The 25,128-nt window shown below is 39.1% G+C and overlaps 2 protein-coding genes across 5 annotated transcripts in view; one reads left to right on the forward strand and one right to left on the reverse strand.

Annotated features, from left to right (window-relative positions):
* zc3h12b (zinc finger CCCH-type containing 12B) overlaps positions 1-3,233 on the forward strand; it is a 95,372-nt gene extending 92,139 nt beyond the window's left edge. Inside the window, exons 5-6 of the mRNA XM_060832130.1 lie at positions 985-1,091; positions 1,688-3,233. Coding sequence (XP_060688113.1) covers positions 985-1,091; positions 1,688-3,114 — 1,534 coding nt within the window. The 3' untranslated portion in view covers positions 3,115-3,233. The remainder of the gene's footprint in view (positions 1-984; positions 1,092-1,687) is intronic.
* A 5,579-nt stretch (positions 3,234-8,812) lies between these two features.
* las1l (LAS1 like ribosome biogenesis factor) overlaps positions 8,813-25,128 on the reverse strand; it is an 86,602-nt gene continuing 70,286 nt past the window's right edge. For all 4 annotated transcript variants that reach the window (XM_060832516.1, XM_060832515.1, XM_060832518.1 and 1 more), the window contains one exon: positions 8,813-9,285. In XM_060832516.1, the coding sequence (XP_060688499.1) occupies positions 9,195-9,285 (91 nt within the window). In that variant the 3' untranslated portion in view covers positions 8,813-9,194. The remainder of the gene's footprint in view (positions 9,286-25,128) is intronic.

A 25,128-nucleotide genomic window follows, 5' to 3' on the forward strand; every position in this document is an offset into this window, starting at 1 on the left:
GAGGCATAGATGGGCAGCTATAGCTGGGGCCTGCGAGTGACAGCCCCCATCCTTGCCTTTGTCATACCACTGTGCATCCCCAACCCTCCGCAAACTCCTCTGCAAACTACCCTTTCCACATGGCTCCCATCCCACAAGAAGCTAACAGGAAAGACCAACATTTTCGCTATTTTATTCTCAAAAGAGTAGGCTTTGACCGAAGGTCCTTAGTACTCCAAAGCCATTAGCCTCTAATTGGCAAACTAGAGCGCCTCCTGGAATATTCATAGGATCATACAGTACAGAAAGGACCCTTTAGCCCATTGAGTCTGTACCAGCAAATATATCTTACCAAGGAACTGCCAGTCAGCTCTGAACAAGCTAATGGCTGAGATTTTGTGAGCTTTCGCACAGGTGGGGGCAGTAAGTTGACACCCAACATGCCTTGTTGCAATTTTCCTTCATACAAAGTCTTTTCATTGCATAATTTTTTTTTGCTTAATTTGTGTAAATCAAAATGGGATCTGTTAGTCTCGGGAATGGGAAACATTTCTGTCCAGGCATCTAGTATCATTTTCAAGCCCTTCCAGATGAGGTGTAGAAATGGATTGGATTCAAACTAAATTTCAATCTGTTGTGGTCCAATAAAGCACACTAGCCTCCATTTTAGAAATGTTTTTTCTCTACTGGAATGGAGTTGGTGGGCTCAAATGTGTATGTGGTAAATACTCAGTATTGTTTCACTGGCCAGCCATGGTGTAACTTCAGCATGAAATGGGCACTTTATTTTCAATTAAAACTAGTTTTGTGCTGAACTGTGGGGGTACTAAAATCTTTTTAATGTAAGACACCTCCAGCCAGTAGGCAGTGAAGGCTTTAATTAGTCTGGGCTACATTTGAACCTGCTTCCAAAGCTGAGTAACTAATAAGCAAGTCATTACAACAGTATGTAAAATATGTACAAGTTGCACATAAATGATCAATGGTTTATTTTGCCATTTCAAGGTTCATGCCACCCGATGATCCTTTAGGACGTCATGGTCCCAGTCTGGATAACTTCCTGCGAAAGCGTCCCGTTATTCCAGAGCACAAGAAACAGCCTTGTCCTTATGGTAAATATTCCTAAACTATCTATTAAGTAGAACCGTGAATCTGGTTGGTTCCTAAATATTTTGACCATTTTTGTTTTAAAAAAAACTGTAAACACACCTTAATATTTTTGCCTTATCTCTTGATGTACAAGCTCTGACTTAGATCTCATGCTACTTATGCGAACATTGGCAGCCCAGTTGTCATATCCAGGTACTGATTGTCAATATCAAAGTCTAGACCATTAAGTGTGGACGGGCTGTTTGACAATTGTGGGCTTCTCAAGTGCTCATTCTAAGTCTCAGCCAATTTCTGCACAGGGGTAATGATTAGAAGGGATTACTGGAAATGCTCATGAGCAGAACCTGACATTAGATCACTACTTCATTGGTCTGAATGATGAAAACTGGGGCCTTCTCCATTTAGTACTGATGTCATTACTTCCTCGCAAACAAGGATGCAGAAACCATTCATAGCAAGCTATCCTGGAACAATGTAAAATATTTTAAACATTACTTTAAAGCATTGTTTTGTAAGTTTGTAATGATGAATAATTCTGTTGAAAGGAAGTTTACTTATCATATTCGATCTTACTTGGTTTCTGGTTATGATTTGACAGGGAAAAAGTGCACTTATGGACACAAGTGTAAATACTATCATCCAGAGCGTGTGAACCAGCCACAGAGATCAGTTGCTGATGAGCTTCGTGCCAGTGCTAAGTTGTCTGCTGTGAAAACTATGAGTGAAGGAGCCCTGGCAAAATGTGGCATTGCCATATCGGGTGTGAAAGGAGAAAACATTTCTGAGATTAAGCGTGTCGCTCCAAAGCGCCAATCTGACCCCAGCATACGATCTGTAGTTTGTGAGCCAGAGGAACGATTGACACCATCTCGCAGACTTGAGACTAACTCTGTGCCTTCTTTGGTTACTGCATCGAGTGTACCTACATTTCAACAGAATAAAAATCATGCAGCCAGTGCCATGAGTACCCGATCTGCAAGCAGTCCAGTGCCATGTTCCAAACAGTTCACTCACCAGAAATCCTCACAAGAGCATTTATCCACTTTAAATTATCCACCTATTCTTGTAACCAACAGCCATGGAAACTCTGTGAGTTATACAGAACAGTATCCAAAATATGATTCAACTTTGGACACTGGCTACTACTCTATGATAAATGACTTCTCAAATTTAAGTATCAGCAGTATGCGGAATCACGATGGCTATTATGGATTGGAATCGGATCATGGTTTGTATCCAAGAAACACTAGTCCTCACACAGAAACCTGCATTACAAGTAATGATTCCTATTCTTCATACAGTGACCTGGCGTACCTAGGCACTGTGGAACCAGGTCCAGAAGATAATGTGAAAACCCATCAGCCACAGTCACAGAATAGGCTGCAACCTTTCGTTCATGGCTACCACGAACCTATAACAAGAGTGCAGAGTTATGGCTCAGAGGAGTCAAAACAGCCCCAGCGTAAACAGTCTATCTCCCATTTAGTTCCTCATATCCAGCATTCTGCTGCTGGAGCTCGTTCCAGCTGTCCTGGGGACTATCCTGTTCCTCAAAACATTCATCCATCTGCTAATAATCAGCCAGGACGGGCTCTGGTAATGACTAGGCTGGACAGCATTTCTGATTCACGACTGTATGAAAGTAATCCAATGAGACAACGAAGACCTCCACTCTGCAGAGAGCAGCATACTAGCTGGGATCACCTACCATGTGTCACAGATTCCTATAGATACCCTTCATACCCTTTGACTAATAATCTCATGCAACCCAGTTATGAACCTGGTATGTTTAGAAGTATGCCGGAAAAGATAGAGCAGATCTGGAGGTCCCCCTGGCAGGGAATGCCCAATGAGCAACAGGACCATCTGGCAATCCGGGAACATCAGTATCAAACGTATCGAAACCTCTGTAACATCTTCCCAGCAGACATAGTTCATGCAGTAATGGAAAAGAATCCCCATGTAACTGACCCCCAGCATCTTGCTGCTGAGATTGTTGCTAAACAACTACGTTCTGGGCGGTAAAACACAAATGGTATGGAAGATTTATGACCAATTATGTATTGTTAGGACAAACAAAATAAAGTCTGTTTAGTGCACAACATTTGTGAAAGTCAGGTTGTCTAACACAATGGATTTAAGAATGCTGTAAGTATTTTAAAGATGTTTTGATTATCTGAAGAAGTTTAGGCAACTTTGAAGAGGAAATAAATGCCTTACTTTCTGTTAAAGTCACAAACCAACTACTTTTGACTTTTAGAATTTTCCAAGTTACAAGTTACATTTGAATTGTACTTTTATGAAAGTTATCTTTTCAACATAAATTTCCATATGCCTGACTTATGGATTATAGGGTTTGGAATTTTAATATAAGTTCCAAGAGGAAATAAATGTAATGTTAAAGAGATTATGTTTGCAGACAAAAATAATGTTAAAAACTACACACAGCAAATTAAATTGATAATTTAAACCTTTCAAACAACTTCCACAGATTCAATGATAAAATCTCATGTAAGGTATCTATTTCCTGTTTCAGGTTCTCAACCAAAAGTATGGCACTTCAGACCATTTCCTGAGTCATATTTTAAGGGTGGAAAATTTGCAGCCAAAAACAAACTTTTTGGAAGCATTATTGTATGTTATCTTCAGGCTGCACTGATGTGCCACTATATTTAAAAGCAATGTATGTTATTGCTAACATTTGACAAGCTTGATGTTTCAAGCTAGGTCTTGTTGATTTAAAAAAATGTTTTTCATGAAAGTTGAGAAGGCCTTTCGGGGGTCTTTGTTTCTTCATGAGAAGGTCTGACACTGCCTAAATGTTTCTTACTGTGAAACACATGGAATGTGAGGCTGCAGTCAGGGTTGTTTCTGTCATTTTGCTAATGGCTTGCAAATGCTGTGTAGTTGTTTCTATTTCCTACAAAAGCAGCATCATCACTTTAATTTAAATCTGCCAATTTGTCATAAGATTTCACTTCATAGTTCTGTCAGGTGCACATTTTTAATGTTTCTAAAATGCAAACATTTTAAAATTAATATGTACACACTAATATGTAGAGTATACTAACTTTCTTGTACCTATGCTATCCCTTAAAAGAAAGGCCTGTCTGTTGCTGTAGCCCATAGTTCCCTGGTTCAAACTCTTTGCTGAGTTGGCTGATTTCACCCAGGCTGGTAGTAGGCACACTACAGTCAACCTTAGAGTAGAGAGGTAAAAATCAGATAGAATCCTTTGTCCTAATGGTTGACTCGCCACCCAAAACTTACCACTCACCTGCATTGTGTTATTGTGTACGGCACTGTTGGTTAGGTGGCTAGAATGTGAAGTAGCATACTATCAAGTCAAGGTTCAACCCCTACATGCTCTTTGGGAGCTCTTGGATGCCTGCCTGCTTACTTTGCCCCAGATTTTATGCTGTGCGGTGGCCCTCAAGACTATATAACTAATTGTTCCTCTCCTGGAGTAAGATGCCTTTGGTCCATTCTGGACTGTGGCTAGTTACAGACTTTACCTACCTAGGTTTGGACAAGATTAGTCTCCAGAATTGAGTGCTGCTATGGTTGCAGTTTTCCAACTTTCATAGCCACTTCAGTGATGTTACACAGGGCTGCTGCTGCCAGGGAACCATATCCTAGCAAGACAGTTGGTTAGAACAAAAACCACATCATTTCGTTGTATCTGAAACTATTTTGTAGCTGACATTTAAATACAGCAAAAAGCAATGCCTGGAATGATCAGAAATGACATTTGTTTGTTGATACAAATTGTATCTCTTTTCTTGATTGTAGAAAATTATTTATTAAATGTACAGTTTTCATCGGTAGACTAGCTTTATCAAATCTTGCCACAATGTTTGTGACACTGTGTGTCACTGGGAGTAGCCCATGGGTATGTATGAATTTTTACTGGGCACAGTAGTTTGTAGACCTGAATTTTTAAATTCATGTTCTTCAGATGTGCACACATATTGTGTACAGTACCAGTGTCATTAATCATAACATTTATTAGGATTAAAAAGTATTGTTTCCAAAAGCTGAACAGTAACAGATTTTTACATCCACATTACCTGGTATTTATTTATAACCATCTTTTCCTCATTTCTGCCTTCTTTTATAAAATAATAGCCCAAAAGATCTTTCATTCTCAAATGAGGACTGTCAACTGATTTCCTCCTTTTATTGCCAGTGGGACTCTATCCCCAGTGTAAGAGGATCAAAATGAGCACAGCAAATAATTCCATGCAATTCCTGGGGTATGACCAATCGGGTGCAACTGGACTATTTGGGAAAAAAATTGTACTTATTGGTTTTATTTGTGTGTGAAATTTACCACCTCAATTCACTTCTACACACCTTTTATAGATCTGTAACTGTTGGCTTTTCAGCTTAGCTCAAATCATCCTAGGAAGTGCAGAACCGAAATTAGTCCCTCAGGCTGTTTTCGGTGAACATACAGCACTAAAGTTTTATACACTATTACAGTCAAATATTCGGCTTTTTTACACCCTAAAATGGAATGTTGTAGTCTATCTAGAATCTCAATTGTGAAATTCTAAAATTGAAATCAATATTGAACAGACTTGCACCTGTATAAGACTTAGCCCCTTATTACCTCATTGGGAGCCAAGTATTTAGCCTCATTGAGGACATGAGTTGTGTTACTGAAGAATTTTATTTACAAAAATGGTTTTGTAATGTTTGGGAAAATATAGAATAAATAATCTTATCCACTTCTTGCATGTATTATTAGTTTTCTGTTGATAGCCCAGCCTATTTGATAAAATGCTGCATAACAGAACTGTCACTCCATATGCTCTGCAATAGAAATAAATATACATGAATTAAACTAGTCTTAATTTTAATGGAAGCAATATTTTTTAACCTAACTGCCTGCCTAACCTTGGCTCTTATCATGTAGAACCCCTCTCTAAAGAAATGTTTGAATTGTGTTTCGTTAAAAGAAACATGGCAAAGTTTAAGCTACAGCTTCCCATTTTGGTTGGTCAGACAATGGACCTATCTGTTGCATGTTTAAACATGTTTTAGTCTGATATTTCAAATTCAATTTTTAAACATTAATTTTGAAAGAATTGATCTAGGCTCTCATTGAGCAAAATAGCCGTGTCTTTTTTTTTCAAATCTTTTGATTCCATAGAAAGTACTGTAAAGGTCTGAAATGTCTGTTGAAGGTTAACAAATGGGATGCTGCAGGTTTAAGCAACATGATTGATATTCAGAATTTTTAGATGTATGTGGGGCATTTTGCATCCTCACATGCCTGTCTGTTCTTTGCAAAGGTTCAGAAACCCAGCGTAAGGACAACACATTTAGATTTTTCTGTACAATTTGAGAATGGTTACCTTTTTGCATTTGGAATGTCGGGTCTCTTGAACCAGTTGCAATAATGACAGTAATCTGTGCAATGAGCTAAAATAAAATCTGCATTATTGAAGAAACACCAATAAAATGTTTGTGATGTTCAGTGAGACCCTCCTTTCATTACTGCTTTTGTTGGTTGCATGTACAATCTCGTCTATTAAAGGGAGAATAAATTTGACTTCTGAGTTTCTCACCCCTGTAAAAAAAACTTGTAAAAATAATTTGCCTTGATTAATTGCTTTTTGCTACATATCTGGAGTTTATTTTTATCCCCAGATAGGATCAAAGTGTAATATATTCAGTGAAACTTGTTTGAAGAGATCATAGTTTGTGTAGATTTGCTGTATTTAGCTTGTGTACAGATAGCTTAATGTGTGAAAATATAAATAGAATATATATATATTTTATTAGATTAGTCCATTTGTTTTATGATCTGATTTTTGTTCTGTTCCTAATAATGAAAATGTTGGCTTTTATCTGTAGTAAAACAAAAAAAACTCTTTGGGTTTGTAGTCCCAAACAAAATGTAAGTCTTAATGACAAAATGTGTCTCTGTCACTTTGAGAATTTAAAAAAAAGCAAATGTTTTTAAGCATGCTATACCTTTTTTTGTGTATGGAAAACGTGATAAATTGTGCCAAGTGTTGGATGGTAAAATTATGCTTTTAGTTTTGAGCACAGCTAACTCTAGCTGATATTAATTGTATTAGTAAATGCGACAAGGCTGCTATGACTTTAAATCATTTTCATTGTTGCAACATAAATGTTCTGTGCTTTGGCTTTAGTTCATGTCCAACCAGCTTTTGTACAAATGTAAATGAATTGAAGTAGGTGCATTCATAAAAGATCACAACAGTTGCTTAGGTACACAAATACAGCTTGGCAGCAACTGTTCTTTCAACCTGCAATAAGGGACTAGTTCTAAATTAAACCATACTGCCAATAGGTTATTAGCACATTAATACCAGTCTGCTATAGCTAAAGTTGTTCTTAATCCACTATGCTCTAATACTGTACAACAATCTTCCTGTCCATCTCAACCTGTAGAGCTTAAAGTACCATCTTAAAAAAAAAACATATTTTAAAAGGTCAAGCTCCAACAGTATTGTTATAAAGCAAACATTTCACAGTCACCACTACAATTACACAAGTCCTTGGGAAAACACTGCAAAATTAGCTATCTTCTAAATATTAACACTTTGAGAGATGTATACATGACATTGTAAATGCCATCTTGACAAAGTGGCCTTGAAAACCTACTTTTCATAAACTGATTTTGCAGTGTTGCATTTGGATCTGTACAACAGAAGTAAATACAGGGCGTTTACTTTGACAATGGTATGAATATGAAGTGTATATTCAGGTAATTCATTCAGTTTTGAAGATGATTGCACTCTAGGAGTAGCAGGGTAACAAAATTGATTTTTGTGCCTTTTTAAGCAGGATTATGGACACAACTTCAAATGGGTTGTATTTTTGTGCATTGGCGTGTGTTCCATACAAGGTGTGCAATTTAAGAATGTATTCAATTTAGTGTTTATTTGCATGAAGTAAAGGTGATAACTACCAAAAAAAACTGCCCTAAACAAACATTCATGTTTATTAGTGCCAAATGTAACCAATTTGTAGTAAAGGATTTAAAAATTACTACAGAATGCTACATGTAGTCAATAAAAGTTACTTTCTAAAAGTAAAATGTTGATTTCTTGTATTATCATTTTATGGGAAAGGTGAACTTGGTATCTCAGTGCAATATCACTTCATATCTGTAATGAAAGTAAACAGAAGCTTTATCATCGAGTTTAGTACATGTGAATCTTTTACAGTAAATTTGCTTAGCATTAAATGAAACTGATTATCTGCACAAAAATAAGTACAGTACAAAAACCTATTCAGTCCATCTGTAAGCTTTCTATCTCCCCATGTAAGGGACAACCCTGGGCTTTACATGTTTGTTTCTACCACTTTGGTTGCAAACTGTTTACAGTCAAACTCCAACATCTGTTTGCTGTACCTGCTCCTTCTGTAGGATCCCCACCCCCCAATGTTATCTTTGTTTTATTCATTCTTAGTGTTTCATGAAACTTTCATGAGCAGAGCATTGCACTCTTACTTCACGTTCTGTACTGGTTCACAGTTGAAATCAATGCACTTCTGGACCAATATTCCAGTTGTATTTCTTTCCCTTAAATTACAAGTCAAATGTGTGTGAAAGAAAAAGACCAGGATGAATCAATACCTATACAGGAGAAAAAGGTTTGAGAAAATTAGTTGTTCTAAAGTGGGAAATGCAAATGAAGTACAATGAAAGCTGAGCCATAACCCAAAAAGAAAACAGGAGCCATGTTGTTGTCATTTATTTTTGCAATATAAAAAAGGTATTCACTTACTAGTTTACGCAAATTTGTATAAACACAAATGATTGAGTTTATGACAGAAACCTCAACACTAGTTTAAAAGAAACTACCTTATTGGCAGGCCATGAGTGGTAAAGTATCATTTCATTATACCCTTAGATGGCTAATCTCACAGCCAATTAGCTTTGAAAGAAATGGTAAATATAGGAAAAAATACAGCCATCCTAGCAGCATCAGGAAAAAAGGCAAATTCATACTTCAGAAACCAATCTTCAATACATAGGTGTACATGCTTTTTAAAGGAGCAAGGGGAGTAGAGGTTTTCAAAATGCAAAATAATGAAACATCTGAAAGTTTGCTTTTTCACTAGAACAGTTTCAATCCAGCTTTCAGTCTGTACAGATCACTCTGAGTCCACCATAAACCTTCCGAGTCTGCACAAGGTAATCCTGTGGTACTAGAAGAACAAACAAATTTTAAGCAATAGGTAAATAGAGGCAAAAAATCTCAAAGTATAAATGCAGATTAAAAGGAGGACATGCATACAGGCCATAAGATCACATCTAAATACTTCCAGGTTGAATGGAATTAGTTGAATAACATCCTTGAGTGAGGAAGATTAAAGAGAGATTTTAAAAAATACTTTTTCATGCAGATTGCCACTTCAACCAGCTTCTTTTTTATAAAAAGCTGAAGGAGGCAAAATATTCCATTCTTTCATGATGCTCTATTGTTGAGGGAAGACAGTACCTCTTTTCACAGCAGTTAGCTGCAGTATTGTGACATTTACAGGCCCAGACAGCTGCTGTTCAATGGCAACTCTGGCAGGAATAGGGATGTGGGGTGACGCAACTTCAGTAGCAGAAGAGAGAGGTGTGTTTAAGTGAGAAAGGTGTTGTGCAGGAGGAGCTAGAGGTGGCTAAGGTGGGGAATGTGCTCTGTGGAAGAGGTTCAGATCTTGGGGAAGAGGGGGCTGAAGCGTTTCAGGTATCTAGCAAGGGAAGGAGATTGGATCAGGCTCGAGTTTGATGGGGGATGGTGGGAGGAGAGGAAAGGTGAGACAAGTATGGGATCAGTTGAATATTCACCCAGTGGTCCTCAGATGCTACCTGACCTGCTGTGCTTTTCCAGCACCACTCTAATCTACACTCTGATCTCCAGCATCTGCAGTCCTCACTTTCGCCCAGTGGTTTGACAGCTTTTCCTAAGTAACAATTTTGTTAATTTCATCAGAACCCATTGAACCCTGAATAAAAATGGGAGACTTCAGGAGGATTTCAGATGTAGAGGAATTGCCCAGTGGAATCTTCAATTTGCTTGGAGTCTGAAGATGGGATTCTCACAAGCAGCTCCCATCGACAATGTAATAAGAACCAAGTCAATCAGAAAATCCAAGACAGGGTTTCCACTTAACAGTCCAATGAGTTCTCCTGGAAAATGCATGTGTGCAACCTCAGCAATACTTCTCTGCTCTTGTATTCTAGCCCATTTGAAATGAATGCTAACGTTACATTTGCCTTTAACTGCCAACTGAACCAGTATGGTAACTTTTGAACTAGGAATCCCAAGTAACTTAAAAAAAATCCAAAAGAACTGTGGGTACTGAAATCAGAAACAAAAACAGAAATTGCTGAAAAACTCAGTAGGTCTGACAGCATCTGTGGGTGGGAAAGCAGAATTAATGCTTCGTGATAGTGAAGGCAGCATTTGGTATGCTTTCCTTTATTGGTCAGAACATTGAGTATAGGAATTGGGAGGTCATGTGGCTGTACAGGACGTTGATTAGGCTAGTGCTTTCAATTCAACCTGTTGGACTATAACCTGGTGTTAGTGATTTTTAACTTAGTACACCCCAGTCCAACACCAGTATCTCCAAATCATGTTCATCTAGATTGTTTGTTTATGTACATGTGAATAATTGTGGTCCCAACATCAAACTCTGTGGAACACTGGCTGCCATCCTGAAAAAGACCCCTTTTGTCCCCACTCTGCCTTTTGCCAGTCAGCCAATCCTGTCCATGCCAGTATCGTGCCCCTAACACCATGGGCTCTCATTTTATTTGCAATCATCTTGGGTGGCACCTTCTCAAAGACCTTCTAGAAATCCAAACAGATCACAGTCCTCCGTCTAGCTTGCTCATTACCTCCTCGAAGAATTTGAACAGATTTGTCAGGCATGACATCCCCTTGACGAAGCCATGCTGACTCAGCTGGTACTCTGCGATCTCATTTTTAATAATGGACTCTAAAATCTTACCAATGACCAAGGTCAGACTAACCAACCTACAATTTCCTGCTTTCTGCCTCCCTCGTTTCTTAAACGAAGATGTTACATTATACATCTTCCAGTTCCCTGGGACTGTTCCTAACTGCAGAGAGTCCTGAAAGATCACCAATATTTCCATTATCTCCTTCAGAGTGTGGGTTGTAATCCATCTAGACCAGGTGATTTATCCACCTTCTGAACTTTCAGATTTCCCAGCATCTTCTCCTTAATGCTGGCTATCACACTCACCTTTGTGCCAACTCTTGAAGTTCTGGTTTGCTACTGTGATAGCCTGGAACATAGTTGTTTCCCCAGCACACTGTGGGAAAAGTTTCTGCCTCTATGCAATACCACATTGTCAAACAAAGAAAGCCTGCATGAGGATAACTGGGATCTTGGGTTCATGTCACACTATAGGTGACCCCATCACACTATACACACACACACACTCACTCAACAGACTCTCTTTCACATATACTCCCTCTCACACTCACATGTATACCCTCCTCTCTCTCTCTCTCACACAAACACAGCTCCCCCCACATTCTCTCTCACGTTCTCTCCACCCCCCCCAACACACACACACACACACACACACACAAACTCTATTGAGTGAATTTTGTATTTACAAATATGTGCTTTTTGAACAAAATGTAAATCTGTAGACAGTCAATGTGGCATTTTAAAGATTCCTACTTAGGAAATAAAACCAGTCAACTCCATGCTGTGATACAAACAGACTTGAACCATGGCCTCAAACCTAAAAGGCATTGTCTGACTAGAGTTATCACCTTTATTCTGATGAAATTATCTTGAGGCAGTGACTTGAAATAAATTCTGGGATTTACATTTTAGTCAATCAAACCTGCACAACCATTCTAACTTATTATAAACTTAGTAGGCATCTAGATTTGTTCAATACATTTACGTAAGTTGTGTGACCCTTTGATCTTTTAAATTATAAATTCTGTGTCTGATGTATTCTCTCAAACATGGTGCCTGAGGAAGGAGAGGGGACTCTGAAAGCTTGCGGTTTAAAATTAACCCATTGGAATATAACCCAGCATCATGTGATTTTTGACTTTGCACAAGTCCCATGAGTACATATTGGACAATGTATTTCTAATGGAACAATGGCAGTATAAATCTACAACATCAACACCTAGTGCAAAAGGGTGTTAGTTCAAAGCTCTCTGTATTTGTGGTAAAAACACAAAATAAAACTGTTCACGTATAGAAGGCCACATTCTATACCTGTCCTCTATTTTTCTGAAAATATACCCAAGTTGTCAAGATCTCTATAGATTATTAGTCGGACAAGAAATCCAGCTAATCACAGGAGTATCCATCACAGCACAATAAGAACACTTAAATCCTGTTCCAGGCTCAAGCATGTAATTCAAGTGCAGAATTTCCTTAATACTGCCCTGAACTGTCAGAAGAATCAACTTTTAGTGGAAAAACATTGAATTGAGATCACACCTGTTTCCTGAAACAGATGTTTCCGAGTTCACAGTATGACTCAAAGTGAGGAATTTTGTTTTGATGTTCAAGCCAACATTTGTACCCAATCAACACCTTCAAACTAACTATTTAACTGGTCATTCATCCATGCAATCTGTTTACTGACTCTGCTCAAATAAGATGTAATCAGCATATGCCGACTTGCTTTCAAAGGCATCCTGAGAATACAAAAGCACCAGAGGCTTTGGAGTTAGGAGTGGCTGGATAGGCTGGGACTTTTTCTCACTGGAGCGCAAGAGTTTGAGGGGTGACCTTATAGAGGTTTATAAATCATGAGGGGCATAGGTAAGGTGAATAGCAAACCTCTTTTCCCTGGAATAGGGAAGTCCAAAACTGGGAGGCCTACTTTTAAAGATTTAAATGGGACCTTAGGGGCAATTTTTTCTCTCTCCGGATGGTTCGTATGCGGAATGAACTGCCAGAGGAAATGGTAGATACAAGTACAGTTACAACATTTAAAATACAGTTGGATAGGTACATGAACAGGAAATCTTTAGAGGGATATAGGCCAAACACAGGCAAGGTGGGACTAGTTTACTTTGGGGAAACTTGATCAGCATGGACGAATTGGACCAAAGGGTCTGTTTTCATGCTGTATGACTGACTCCATTGCACGTTACATCCCAGTCAAGTTCATTTTTGGCCATTTATCCCAACTAAAGTCATGAACTAGTTGAGCCTTTGCTCTCCTTTAGATGTTCTCTAATACTACAACCAAACTCTCAGAATAACCGAAACTACCTCTGTTGTGGAGATACTGGTGCTGGACTGGGGTGGACCAAGTTACAAGTCACACAACACCAAGTTATAGTCCATCAGGTTTATTTTAAATCACAAGCTTTCATAGCAATGCTCCTTTGTCAGGTTCACCTGACAATTTCAAATAAACCTGTTGGACTATAGCCTGGTGTCATGTGACTCCTGGCCAAAATGACTTCATCCTCCTCTTCTGACAAACATTCCAAACTTACTGTAGATTTCTGAATATCTAACTGTTTCTTGCTGGTTTTTCTGTTCGATTACTAACTGCCCAGCAATTTTCCTCCCTTCAGTTCTCAATCTACAATCTCAGCTTGGAAAAACGGAGATCCTGGTCCCCATAGAATCGCTATAGAAGCCACCAAAACATTAATTAATTTCCGTGTTCTCTGATCTCAGACCACTTTGTTGCTTCTGATAATTCACTCTCACCAATCTGTACTATCTCCCTGAATATTTTGCTGTAGGTGAAACATGAGCAACAGTGAAGGGAAACAAATAGTGAAGTTTGCTGGCAAATTACCTTCCATCTCTAACTTGCCAAGAAAGCATTCTTTTTTTCCTTGACTTCTCCACAATACAATCATAAACTGCAAATTGCTCACCTCCTTCTTTGTAGTCATCCCTTTCCTGAGACTACCTTTGCCATATTGTACCAAATTATTTGGAAAATAATTGAGAAATGGAGTTCCTTTTGCATCTACAAAGGCATATCCCACATTTTTAAGTTCCTTCACTATCACTGGGTCAAAATCTTGGAACTCCCTCACATACAACATTGTGGGTGGCATCAGCACCAAATGGATTGCAACAGTTCAAGAAGGCTTGCTCATCAACACCTTCTCAAAGGCACATTCAGATGGGAAATAAATAGTGTCCTATCCAGGAAAGCCCACAGCACCAAAATGAATGAAACCCAACACATCTCATAAATCCAACTAGTCAAAACTTCTGTCACTGTTGCCTGACCTCCACCATGATCTGCCTTTATATAACTCCACCCATATAATGCTCTGACCTTGGCCACCATGGGTCATGGTCTCCATACCCTTCACCTTTAGAGCCATGCCCCAGTGCCCGTGCAATGATCTTACAAGGAATATATCTGCTGAAGCACTTCTGGCTTTCCCAGGCAGCAGTCAGCCTGTCAATAAGGTTGGCTGTCAGGGAGAAAATGCAATTTAACTAAGTGGCAGCAATATACTGCCATGACAGTGGCAAAATTTACACATGCCTGATATTAATCATTCCTATTCCCAGGAAAAATATTACTCCATGTAAGGATTATTTGGTATGCTGCGCTTACACCCTGCTCAATGTCAAACTTCACTGTCTCAACGATGGTAAAGTTAGCATTCCACCTGGTCCTGTTAGGTTATCAACCCATTAAAGTATTCACAGTTTACTTAAGGTCACAAAGAAACAACATGGCAATTGTATCAGAGGTTTTATAGTATGGAAAAAGATACTTGGACCCATTTTGTCTGTAACATATCCATCTATTCTAGTATATGGCCCATAGTCTTGTGTGCTATGCAATTCAACTGCTCACCCAAATATTCTTAAAATGTCTTCATGGCAACCACCTTTACCACCTGTTTAAGGAGTGATTTCCAGACTGCCACCATCTTCAGAGTCAAAAAAACTTTTCCTCAAATTCCCTAACCACCTATCCTTACCTTAAAACTGTGCTCTAGGTGACTGAACCCTGCCCCCCACCCCCAAGAGAAAATATTTCTATCTTTTTATTCAAGACAGCTAAGCTAGTATCCAATTTCCATCCTAATTGCCTAAGAGTCAATCACATTTGAGACCATGTAGGCCATACCTCGATAAGGATGGCAGTTTCCTTCCATGAAGAACATTAACAAACAAGATGGGTTTTCCAACAAACAACAAGAGTTTCATGGTCATCATTAGGCCCGAAATTCCATATTTTTTTCACTGAATTTTATTCAAATTCCACCATTTGCCACGGTCGGAATTGAATCAGAGGTCCCAGACCTGGGTCAATAGACTAACAATAATATCACTAGGTGACTGCCTCCCTTATCTGTGCCCCTCATAACTTAACATCACAACTGGAATCCCTTTTTCTCTGCTCTAAGGAAAACAACCTCAGCTTATCTAGTCCCCCTTCATAGCGGAATCATTTGCAGCTCAGGCAACATCCTAATTAATCTCCTCTGTGTCCTCTAGAATATAACCATACCCCTCCTATAGTGTAGTGACCAGGACTGCACACAGTATAGACTTATACAGTATAAAACGGATCCTTTAACCAATCATGTTTGTAGCACCAGTATTATACTACTAGCTATAGCAGACCAACTTCATATTCAAGACTATAGGCCCAGCAAAGGTAAAACACTTCAAATGCTCAGCCAAGTACTTTTTAAAGATTGTAAGGTTTTCCACCAAAACTACATTTCCAGGCAGTGCATTCCAGACCTTACTACCCTCTGGGTGGAAAACCTTCTCTTCAAATCCCCTCTAAATCCCCACCTTCCACTTTAAAATTAGGTCCCTTGTTGTTGACCCTTCAACTAAGGAAACAGCAGCTTCCTATTCACACTTTCCACTGTCCTGAATCTCATACCTCCACAAGTCCCCCCTCAACCTTCTCTGCTCCAAAGAAAATATCCTGAGCTCATCCAGTCTCTCTTCATAGCTAAAATGCTCCAACCCAGGCAACATTCTGGTGAATTTCCTTTACAACCCCTCCAGTGCAATCATACGCTTCTTATAGTTTTGGAAGTTATTGGGCTAGTATAGGTTAGGTAGGATTCGGTCGGCGCAACATCGAGGGCCGAAGGGCCTGTACTGCGCTGTATCCTTCTATGTTCTATGTTCTATGTTCTATAGTGTAGTGACCAGAACTGCACACTATACTTGAACTGTGGCCTAACCAAAGTTCTGTACATCTCCAACATGACCTCCCTGCTCTTTAACCTATGTCACAAATGATAAGGTAAGCATCCAAATGCCTTCTTAACTACCTTATTACCTATCCTTCCACCTTCTGGATTAAGCACCCAAAGATCCTTCAGTTCCTCTCAACTGCCCAGTGTCTTACCATTCATTGAATAAGCCATTGCCTTGTACCCTCTTCCAAAGTGCATCATCTTACATTTACCAGGGTGAAATTCCATTTGCCACTGATCTGTCCACATGACCAATCCACTTTTATCCTCACCGTCAACTACCCAGCCAAACTTTGTGTCAAACCAATAAGGGACACAGAATGTATCCCTATGGCACACTACTGCAGACTGGATTCCAGTCACACAGCCTTCTACTACCTCTGTCTCCTATCAGTAAGCCAGTTCTCCATCCACCTTACCCAGTTACCCTGTCCCATGCAGCTTTTACCTTCTTTATCTACTTCCCGTTGGAATCTTGTCAAAGACCTTGCAGAAATCCAAGTAAACTACCTCAATTGTCTTACTCTCATACAAATATATGGTCACCTCCTCAAATGATTCCACCAGATTTGTTAGGCATAACCTCTCTCTGACAAAGTTACGCCAACTAGCCCTGATCACACTTGCACCTCTAAATGAAGATTAATTTTACCTCTTCACTATTTTCTCCAATAGTTTCCTTACCACTGCCAGGCTTAATGGTCTATAATTTCCTGGTCTAGGCCTACCATTCTTCTTGTAAAGTGGAACCACATTGGCAGTCCTTCCTGTGGCCAAGATGATTTTAAAAACTGGGTCAGAGCCTGGGATGAGCTCACCTGGATCTGGGGATTTGTCTACTTTTAAACCTGCCAAAACCTCTAATACCTCCACCTTTCTTATATCATTCTACTCAAGAACTTCACAGTGTATACTCTCCGATTCTGTATTTGCGTCCTCCTTCTCCTAAATAAAGTCAGAGGTGAAGAATTTATTCAGCGCTCGAGCAACATCCTCCAGCCTCATGCACAGAATGCCCCCATGATCCCTAATTCACCTTTCTCTGTCCCTGGTTATTCTCTTCTCCTTGATACATTGTCAAGTATCTTGAAATTCTCCCTAATTTTGCCCATCAGTGTCTTTTCTTGCCCCTCCTAATTGCTTCCTGCACTTCCAATAATGTCTTGGCAGTTTTGCTCCCTTTGTACTTGTTAAACATCTTTATTTTCCTTTTTATCCAGACCTGAATATTCCTAGACATCCATGGTTCTCTGGGTTGTTGCTTCTACATTTCACCCTAAAGGGAATACGTAACAAGTAACAAATGGAAAAAATGGTTGACTCTTGACTGCCCTCAGGGTTATCAGGGATGGACAATAAATGCTGTCGAGCCAGCAATGCCCTAATCTGATTAATAAATCAGAAAAAGCTTCAACATAACCCCCTTACTCTTGAATTTCATGCCTCTTTAACCATGTTGTCTCCTGGTCTTGCTGCCTTCAAGGATCTATTGACATACACATCAAGGTCCCTCTGATCCTCTGAATCTCAAAGGGTTCTACCATTCTGTGTATATCCCCTTGCCTATACAGTCCTTCCAAAATGTTTTAGAATTAGGTTCTTTGTCACCTGTACTGAAGTACATGGATACTGGAGTACAGTGAAAAGTGTACTAAGTTGCCATTTCTGGTGCCACCTTAGCTACAAAATCTTAACATACAAAAGTAGAAAAATAAAGAAATGAGGTAGAAGTTCAATACTACAGCTCTTACTATGAAACAGAAAAATAAAGAACTAGAGTTACAAGTCCAGCAATACAGGCCTTCTTTAACCATGAGATTTGCAGAAACTCTACTCTGCACTTTCCCCATGAGGTTTTGCATGCCCCATGCTGGGCTGAATCTCTTCCCCATGCCATCGTCAATCCGCCAACCTAGAGTCCTACCCAGGCTCACCAGCTGCCTTACCACTAACTGCTATCCAGGCTGGCCAGCCGCCTCGCTGCTGATCCTCTGGACCTCATCGATGCCACAACGTTGCTGAGTACTAGAGTTCTGCCTGGTTCACCAGCTGCTACAACGCTCCAAACCACAAATCTCTCTCCAGCAGGTAAATAAACAAAAAAACAAAAATGAGAAGAATAAAACTGGACAGAGTGGACGTGGCTGGGCTCAGATGCTAACGACTCCACCACCGCCATCAAAACGCATCACCTCACACAGTTGAGGAGTAAATAGTATTTGCCCCTTATTAGCCCATTTAACCAGCCTGCAAGCATTCCTCCACACTATTTACTACACCACTAATTTTCATGTCATCTCCTACATTTATCCTCAGATTAATAATGTATATAAACAGCAAAGGACCCAGCACTGAACCCTATAGTGTGTTATTGAATACAAGCTTCCATTCAAACAAATCCCTTTGACTATCATTCTCTGCTTCCTGCCACTAAGCCAACTTTGGATCCAATTTGTAAAATTGCCATGGATTCCATGAACTCCTAGTTTCTTAATTTCTGCCATGCGAGATCTTATCTAAAGCCTTATTGAAGTCCATGTAGACCATGTCAACTGTACTACCCTCATCTACACACAGTCTCCTCTTTGAAAACTTCAATCAAAATGCTCATAGAAAACATTAATAATTGTGACCCCAGCGCTAGTCATAAGGCACTTCTCAAGTTGCCCGAAAACGCCTCCATTATGTCATCTGTCTTTTATTAGCTAGCCAAGCCTCTATCCAGGCTAACATTATACTGTCAAAACTGTGGGCTCTTATTAAGTAACCATATGGATAGTACCTTATCAAACACCTTTTGAAAATCCAAATACATTGCATCTACTGGTTCTCCATCTACCCTACTCAAAAGAATAAAAATTACCAGGCAGGTCTTCACATTTATAAAGTCACACGGACTCTACTTTATATATTAGACATTTCTAAATGCTCTACCATTATATCCTTTATAACAGTCTAACATTTTCCCAATGATTAATGTTAAGCTAACAAGTCAACAATTATTGGTTATTGTTTCCTACCTTTTTTAAATAAGGTGTTACACTGGCAATTTTCCAATCCTCTGGGACTTTTCTAGATCTAAAGATTCTTTGTCGCATTACTACCAATCTCGGAAGCTACTTCCTTTAAAATCCTAGGATGCAAACCATCAGATCCAGAAGACCTTCGAGTTTAGCCTAATTAACTTCCCAGTAACTTTTTTTTCTAGTGATTGTTATTGTGTTTATTTGAACCTCCCTTTAGATACTTAATTATTTAGAGTTTTTGGAATGCCGTCTTTGTCCTCTACTGAGAAGACTGATGCAAAATATTTACTAACCTCCTCTATCATTTCTTAGTTCCCCTTTATGACCAGCCCAGCCTCTAAGGGGCCTATGTTCTCTTTGGGCTCTCATTTCTTTTTGTACATTTAAAGAAGCTCTAACTGTTCATTTCTGTATTAATTGGTATTTAGTTCTCAAAACGTAAGTGAAAACAGAAATTGGTGGAAAAATTCTGCAGGTCTGGCAACATCTGAGGAGAGAAAACAGAGTTAATGTCTCAGGTCCAGTGGCCTTTCTTCAGAAACATTAACTCTGCTTTGTCTCCATGTATACTGTCAGACCTGCTGAGTTTTTCCAGCAATTTCCATTTTTGTTTCTGATTTCCAGCATCTGCGGTTCTTTGGTCGAAGGTTATTTTCTCACTACTCATTTTTGGTTACTTTTTGGCTTTTAAAACTTGCCCAATCCTCTTGTTTACCATCCACATTTTTTTTTCTTTAATTTGATTTTCCCAATCTACAAGGTTAAAGTTAGCATGATTAATGGACGGCCATTTTACATACCCTCATTATCTCCTGAATTTCCTAAGAGAAAGTTCACTCCACGTGGAAACCACCCTATATAAAAAAAATGTCCCTTAAGTCTTTTTAAAATTTTTCTCTACTCATCTCAAAAAGGTGCTCCTCAATCTTAAAATCCCCCACTCTAGGGAAAGACAACTACATTAACTCTATTTATACACCTCACTATTTTATAAGCTTCCAGAAGGTGGCCTCTCACCCTCCTACACTCTATTGAAAAAGTCCCAGCCTTTCTTTATAACTCAAACCTTTCATACCCAACAACATCCTGGTTAATCTCTTCTGAACCTTCTCCAGCTTAATAATATTCTTCCTCTAACTGGGTGACCAGAATTGGACACAGTATTCCAGAAGAGGCATCACCAATGTCCTGTATCACCTCAACACCTTTAGACTATGGGAGGAAACCCACACGGACACAGGGAGACCGTGCAAATTATACACAGACAGTCATCCAAGGCTTAATTGAACCCACGTTCTTGTCACTGTGAGGCACCAGTGCTAACCACTGAGCTACCATGCTGGCTATCTATAAGATCTAAAAGTGGAGGCAGTGGCCTATTAGCAACGACATTGGATTAGTAATCCAGACCACAGACTAATATTCTGAGGCAAGCATTCAAATCCCACCATGGTAGATACTGAGTTTTGATTTCGTAGAGTTGTTCAGCATGGAGAAAGGCCCTCCAACCCAAAGTGGTCCATACCAGCCAAAATGTCCAACCATGCTAACTGCATTTCCCTGCACTTGGCCCATATTCTTCTAATCCCTTCCTATCCATGTATTTGTCCAAACACCTTTTAAATGTTGTTAATGCACCTGCCTCAACTACTCCGCTGGCAGCTTATTCCATATGCGTACCACCCTGTGTAAAAAATGTTGCTCCAGCTTCCTTTTTATTCTTCCCCCTCTAACCTTAAACCGATGCCCTCTATGCCTCGATTATCCAGTTGTGAGGAAAAGACAGTGCATTCACTCTATCCATGCCTCCCATGATCTTAAAGGCCTCTATACGACACCCTCTTGATCTCCTATGCTCTAAAGAAAAAAGTCCCAGCTTGTCCAACCTCTCCCTATAACTCAGACCATTGAGTCCAGGCAACATCCTTGTAAATTGCCTCTGCATTCTTTCCAGTTTAATTGCATCTTTCCTCTAATAAGGTGACCAAAGCTGAACACAATATTCCAAGTGCAGCCTCACCAACGTCCTTTTCACTAGAATTGAATTGTATTAAATAGTAAAAAATCTAGAATTAACTGCTAAAGGTCACCATGATGATTGTTGTAAAATCCCACCTAGTTCACTAATGTCCTTTAGTGAAGGAAATCTGCTGTCCTTACCTCACCTGATTCACATGCAACTCCAAATCCACAGCAATGTGGTTGACTCTAAAATGCCCCAATCCAGCCACTCAGTTTAAGGAACAACTAAGGTTGGGCAATAATAGCCAGCAGCACCACATCCCATGTAAGTATAAAAACAATCCAACATCTATGAGGTGCTGTACTGTTACACTGCACTTCTGAATGCTAGACTGCTCCTTTAACAAGGTTATGTTTTCCTTTTTTTTCAGGAAATCATAAAAAGTCAGGTTGAGGAAGTCTGGGCTTGGATGGGCTTTAACAACTAACAGATACTGCTTCAGGCAAAAGGCTTTTAAGTTTAAAAAAAACACTTGTACAATAAAAGGGGAGTGGTCAGTTCTCCCAGCTCAGCTTTTCTCTGTTTGATTTGGTTTTTGGCAGTCTGGCTGCTACATGAAAATACTCAGGCAGTTGTGAAGCTGCTGAACCCAAAGAAACAGGTCCAGACAGTCGTCTATCTCTGACTTTTCCTGTAAGACAGTGTTTGATTTTACCTTTTGCACCAAGGGATGTTTATAGGGATTGTTGCAAGTACTTGGAATGATCTGTTGGGTTTTTGGATAGGTTACGTTATTCAGTATTCTGTTCTCTTTTGTTTGTGTTTCACTTGGTAATCTCCTAAATAAATTCAGTTTTGTTTAAAACCAAATGGTTTGACCAACTGTGTCCTTCCTGGAATTTCCACGTTACGCCTGCTTAAAACGACTAGGGTACTTTTGTTTTTTTTTTGGGGGGGCGGGGGGAGAGAAATGGTCTGGTTCATAACATTCCCCAACTTCTTACTAGGCAAAACACAGGTTCAGAAGAAATTCTGGTTTAACAGAATTGAGAAAATGAAGCATGATACTGAGCAAGATGTAACGGCAGCATTCTAAACAGTCTTGTCAGAATCCCATCTAGTCAGTTCACTAAAAATAACTCCAGTGTCTCACCTCTCACATACAGAATGGTTACAACAAGTGTTTTTTCTCATGCCATCAAACAGTATTCATAGCATTTCTGTTCTGTTTCTCACTTTGCCAGAAGCATTGCCCCTCAGTGTGAGCTTAAGCAGAGCATACTGTTAGATTATGCAATCAATGGAATGGCAGCAACATGACTGAGCTCCAGATTGTCGAAGGGAAAGGAAACATGTAAACTTTGCACCTTTCACATCCTCAGGATATCCTAATACTTTACGTTTTTGTAAAGGATCAGCAACTACATGAATAAAAATGTAGTTGTTTTTTTTTAAATTGCATGCAGATACTTATAACATTTATCAAAGGACCCACATTTGATGATTTACCCCATGACTGAGTGTGCGTAGGGGTGGCTTAATTCCATCTTTAACAAGACGACAAACATTTAACTCAGCCATTTTTTTAATGTGCGAGCGGAGAGAGAGTACTGAAGAAGCGCTGTATCAGAGGGAATGGTCCCCGTAGAATGCTGAAAAGGGAGGGGAGGGGAATATGTGCCTGCTAAAAGGTATCCTGCTAGAGCTGGCAGAAAGAGTGTCTTATGATTCTTTGCACTCTTGGACACCATGGTACACTCCTCATCAGCTCCCAAAACTTCCCCACATCCCTTTCTGTGCAATTGCACAAAGTACAACACTTGATCATTTACTTCCTCTCTCCTCACTATCCAAGATCTTCCTTTTGCTACAATACATTCAATCTAGTCTAGTTTATTTGTTACTCAAATGTAGTCTCCTGTAGATTGGATGACGAAATGCAGAGTGGGTGACTGCTTTGCCAAACACCTTTGTTCGGTCCATAAAAAAAGACTGAGCTTCCAGTTGATTTAATCATATACAGCCTGCACCATATTATAGCTAACACAGTTGAAGAAAATCCCTTAAATTCAGTTTTACAGAATATTGAGTGCAACAAATGTTTTTGTTAAATCAATTTATTTCCCCTAAGAACTCCACTGGTTCACGATAATCCTTTTCTATGAAACTAAAAAAAATCTCATTCTAATTCATTTGTTGATTTCCAATTTTTTTTCCATTCTTCTGTCTTATCACTAATTCTATCACTAAAAAAATCCAGAGATTCTGGATGTAAGTTTGCTCGCTGAGCTGGAAGGTTCAATTCCAGATGTTTCATCACCCTATTAGGTAACATCTTCACTGTGCCTAAGGAGAAGCACTGCTGGTAATGTCATCACCAATCCAAAGAAACCTAAACATACAAATACAAAGCAGGAATTATCAGCAGTGCTTTGCCTGAGGCCCACTGAAGATGTTACCTAGTAGGGTGACAAAACATCTGGAAATGCACCTTCCAGCTCAGCAAGCAAACCTACATCCAGAACCTCAACCTGAGCTACAAATCTTCTCAAAACTCATTAAAATCCAGAGATCTGAAACAAGCAAAGACAAAGGGCTGGGGAAACTAGGCATATCTGGAACCATCTGTAGAGTTAAATATCTAATGGCCCTTCTTCATTGTGAATTATTCCGTTCAATTAAATTGTAGTCAATTCCCAAACACATACTCAGGATCATGCTCACTTTAGCTACTCTATCTTTTATATCCTTGTAGAACCTATTATATTTCTTGCTAGTTTAATCTCATTCTAATTCATTTGTTGATTTCTAATTTTTTTTCCATTCATCTGTCTTATCACTAATTCTATGCAATATTTTTTGCCTTTTCTTTCAAACTGATACCTTTTTTAAACTCATCCACAGATATTTCAAACTCTACAAAACAACTAGTCAATAAAATATATATTTGTTAAAAGCAATGGAATATCTCCTTAAATGTCTACCACCTTCCCTTTTACCAGTTTCCTAGGTCACTGTAGTCAACTCTGCCATTATTTGAGTTTAAGACACCAGTTTCGGATCCAGGTTCCTTAATTTTATTATATTATTACTCTTGCTTCGATGATGTTCTCTTATGAAATCATTAATTAGTCTGATCTCATTAAAAATGGGGACAAAAAAAAACACATTGTAATAAACTATTCAGAATATATTAATTATCTTCAAGGCTACATCTGCCAATTAGATCAAGATTTGTCCAATAAGATTAAAACTGTCCAAGTTTTGTGCAGCATTCACCTTACAAGACCACATTCAGAGACAAGATGGTGACAGAATAGGCTCCTAGGCTGGAGCTCATCCACTTGGTCAGTTTATTTCCTTCTTTTTCCAAAATTCATATTTTTTTCCTCTCTACTTAACTCCTCAGCCAGCTTCAGTGGTGGACAATAGAGCTAGCACAGACTCAATGGACCCCCAGCTTCAAGGGACAGGTGAAGCCTAGCGTAGACCCCCGGTCTCGAGATAAAGCCCAGAGTGGACTCTCAGCTTTAGAAGGGCTATGGTACTGAATTTTTACCTTTATTGCTTCATTTTTCTAATCTATATCCAAGACATAGCACCTAGGTATCTATCTGAGATGGCATTGGAAATAACAACGTTGTACACTTATCACTGTACTTGAGTACATGTGACAATAAACCAAATTCTAATTATTTCTTCAGTCCTATATTGTACTCAGTGGGCCTATAAACAATTCTTAGCAGTGCTTTCTTTCCCTAATTGATTTTATCCTCAAACTAATTTTTCATCTTCTGAGCCAAGATTATTTCACATTACAATACCAATATCATCCTTC

Source organism: Hemiscyllium ocellatum, chromosome 11 (assembly GCF_020745735.1).
Source record: "Hemiscyllium ocellatum isolate sHemOce1 chromosome 11, sHemOce1.pat.X.cur, whole genome shotgun sequence".
NCBI lineage: Eukaryota > Metazoa > Chordata > Chondrichthyes > Orectolobiformes > Hemiscylliidae > Hemiscyllium > Hemiscyllium ocellatum.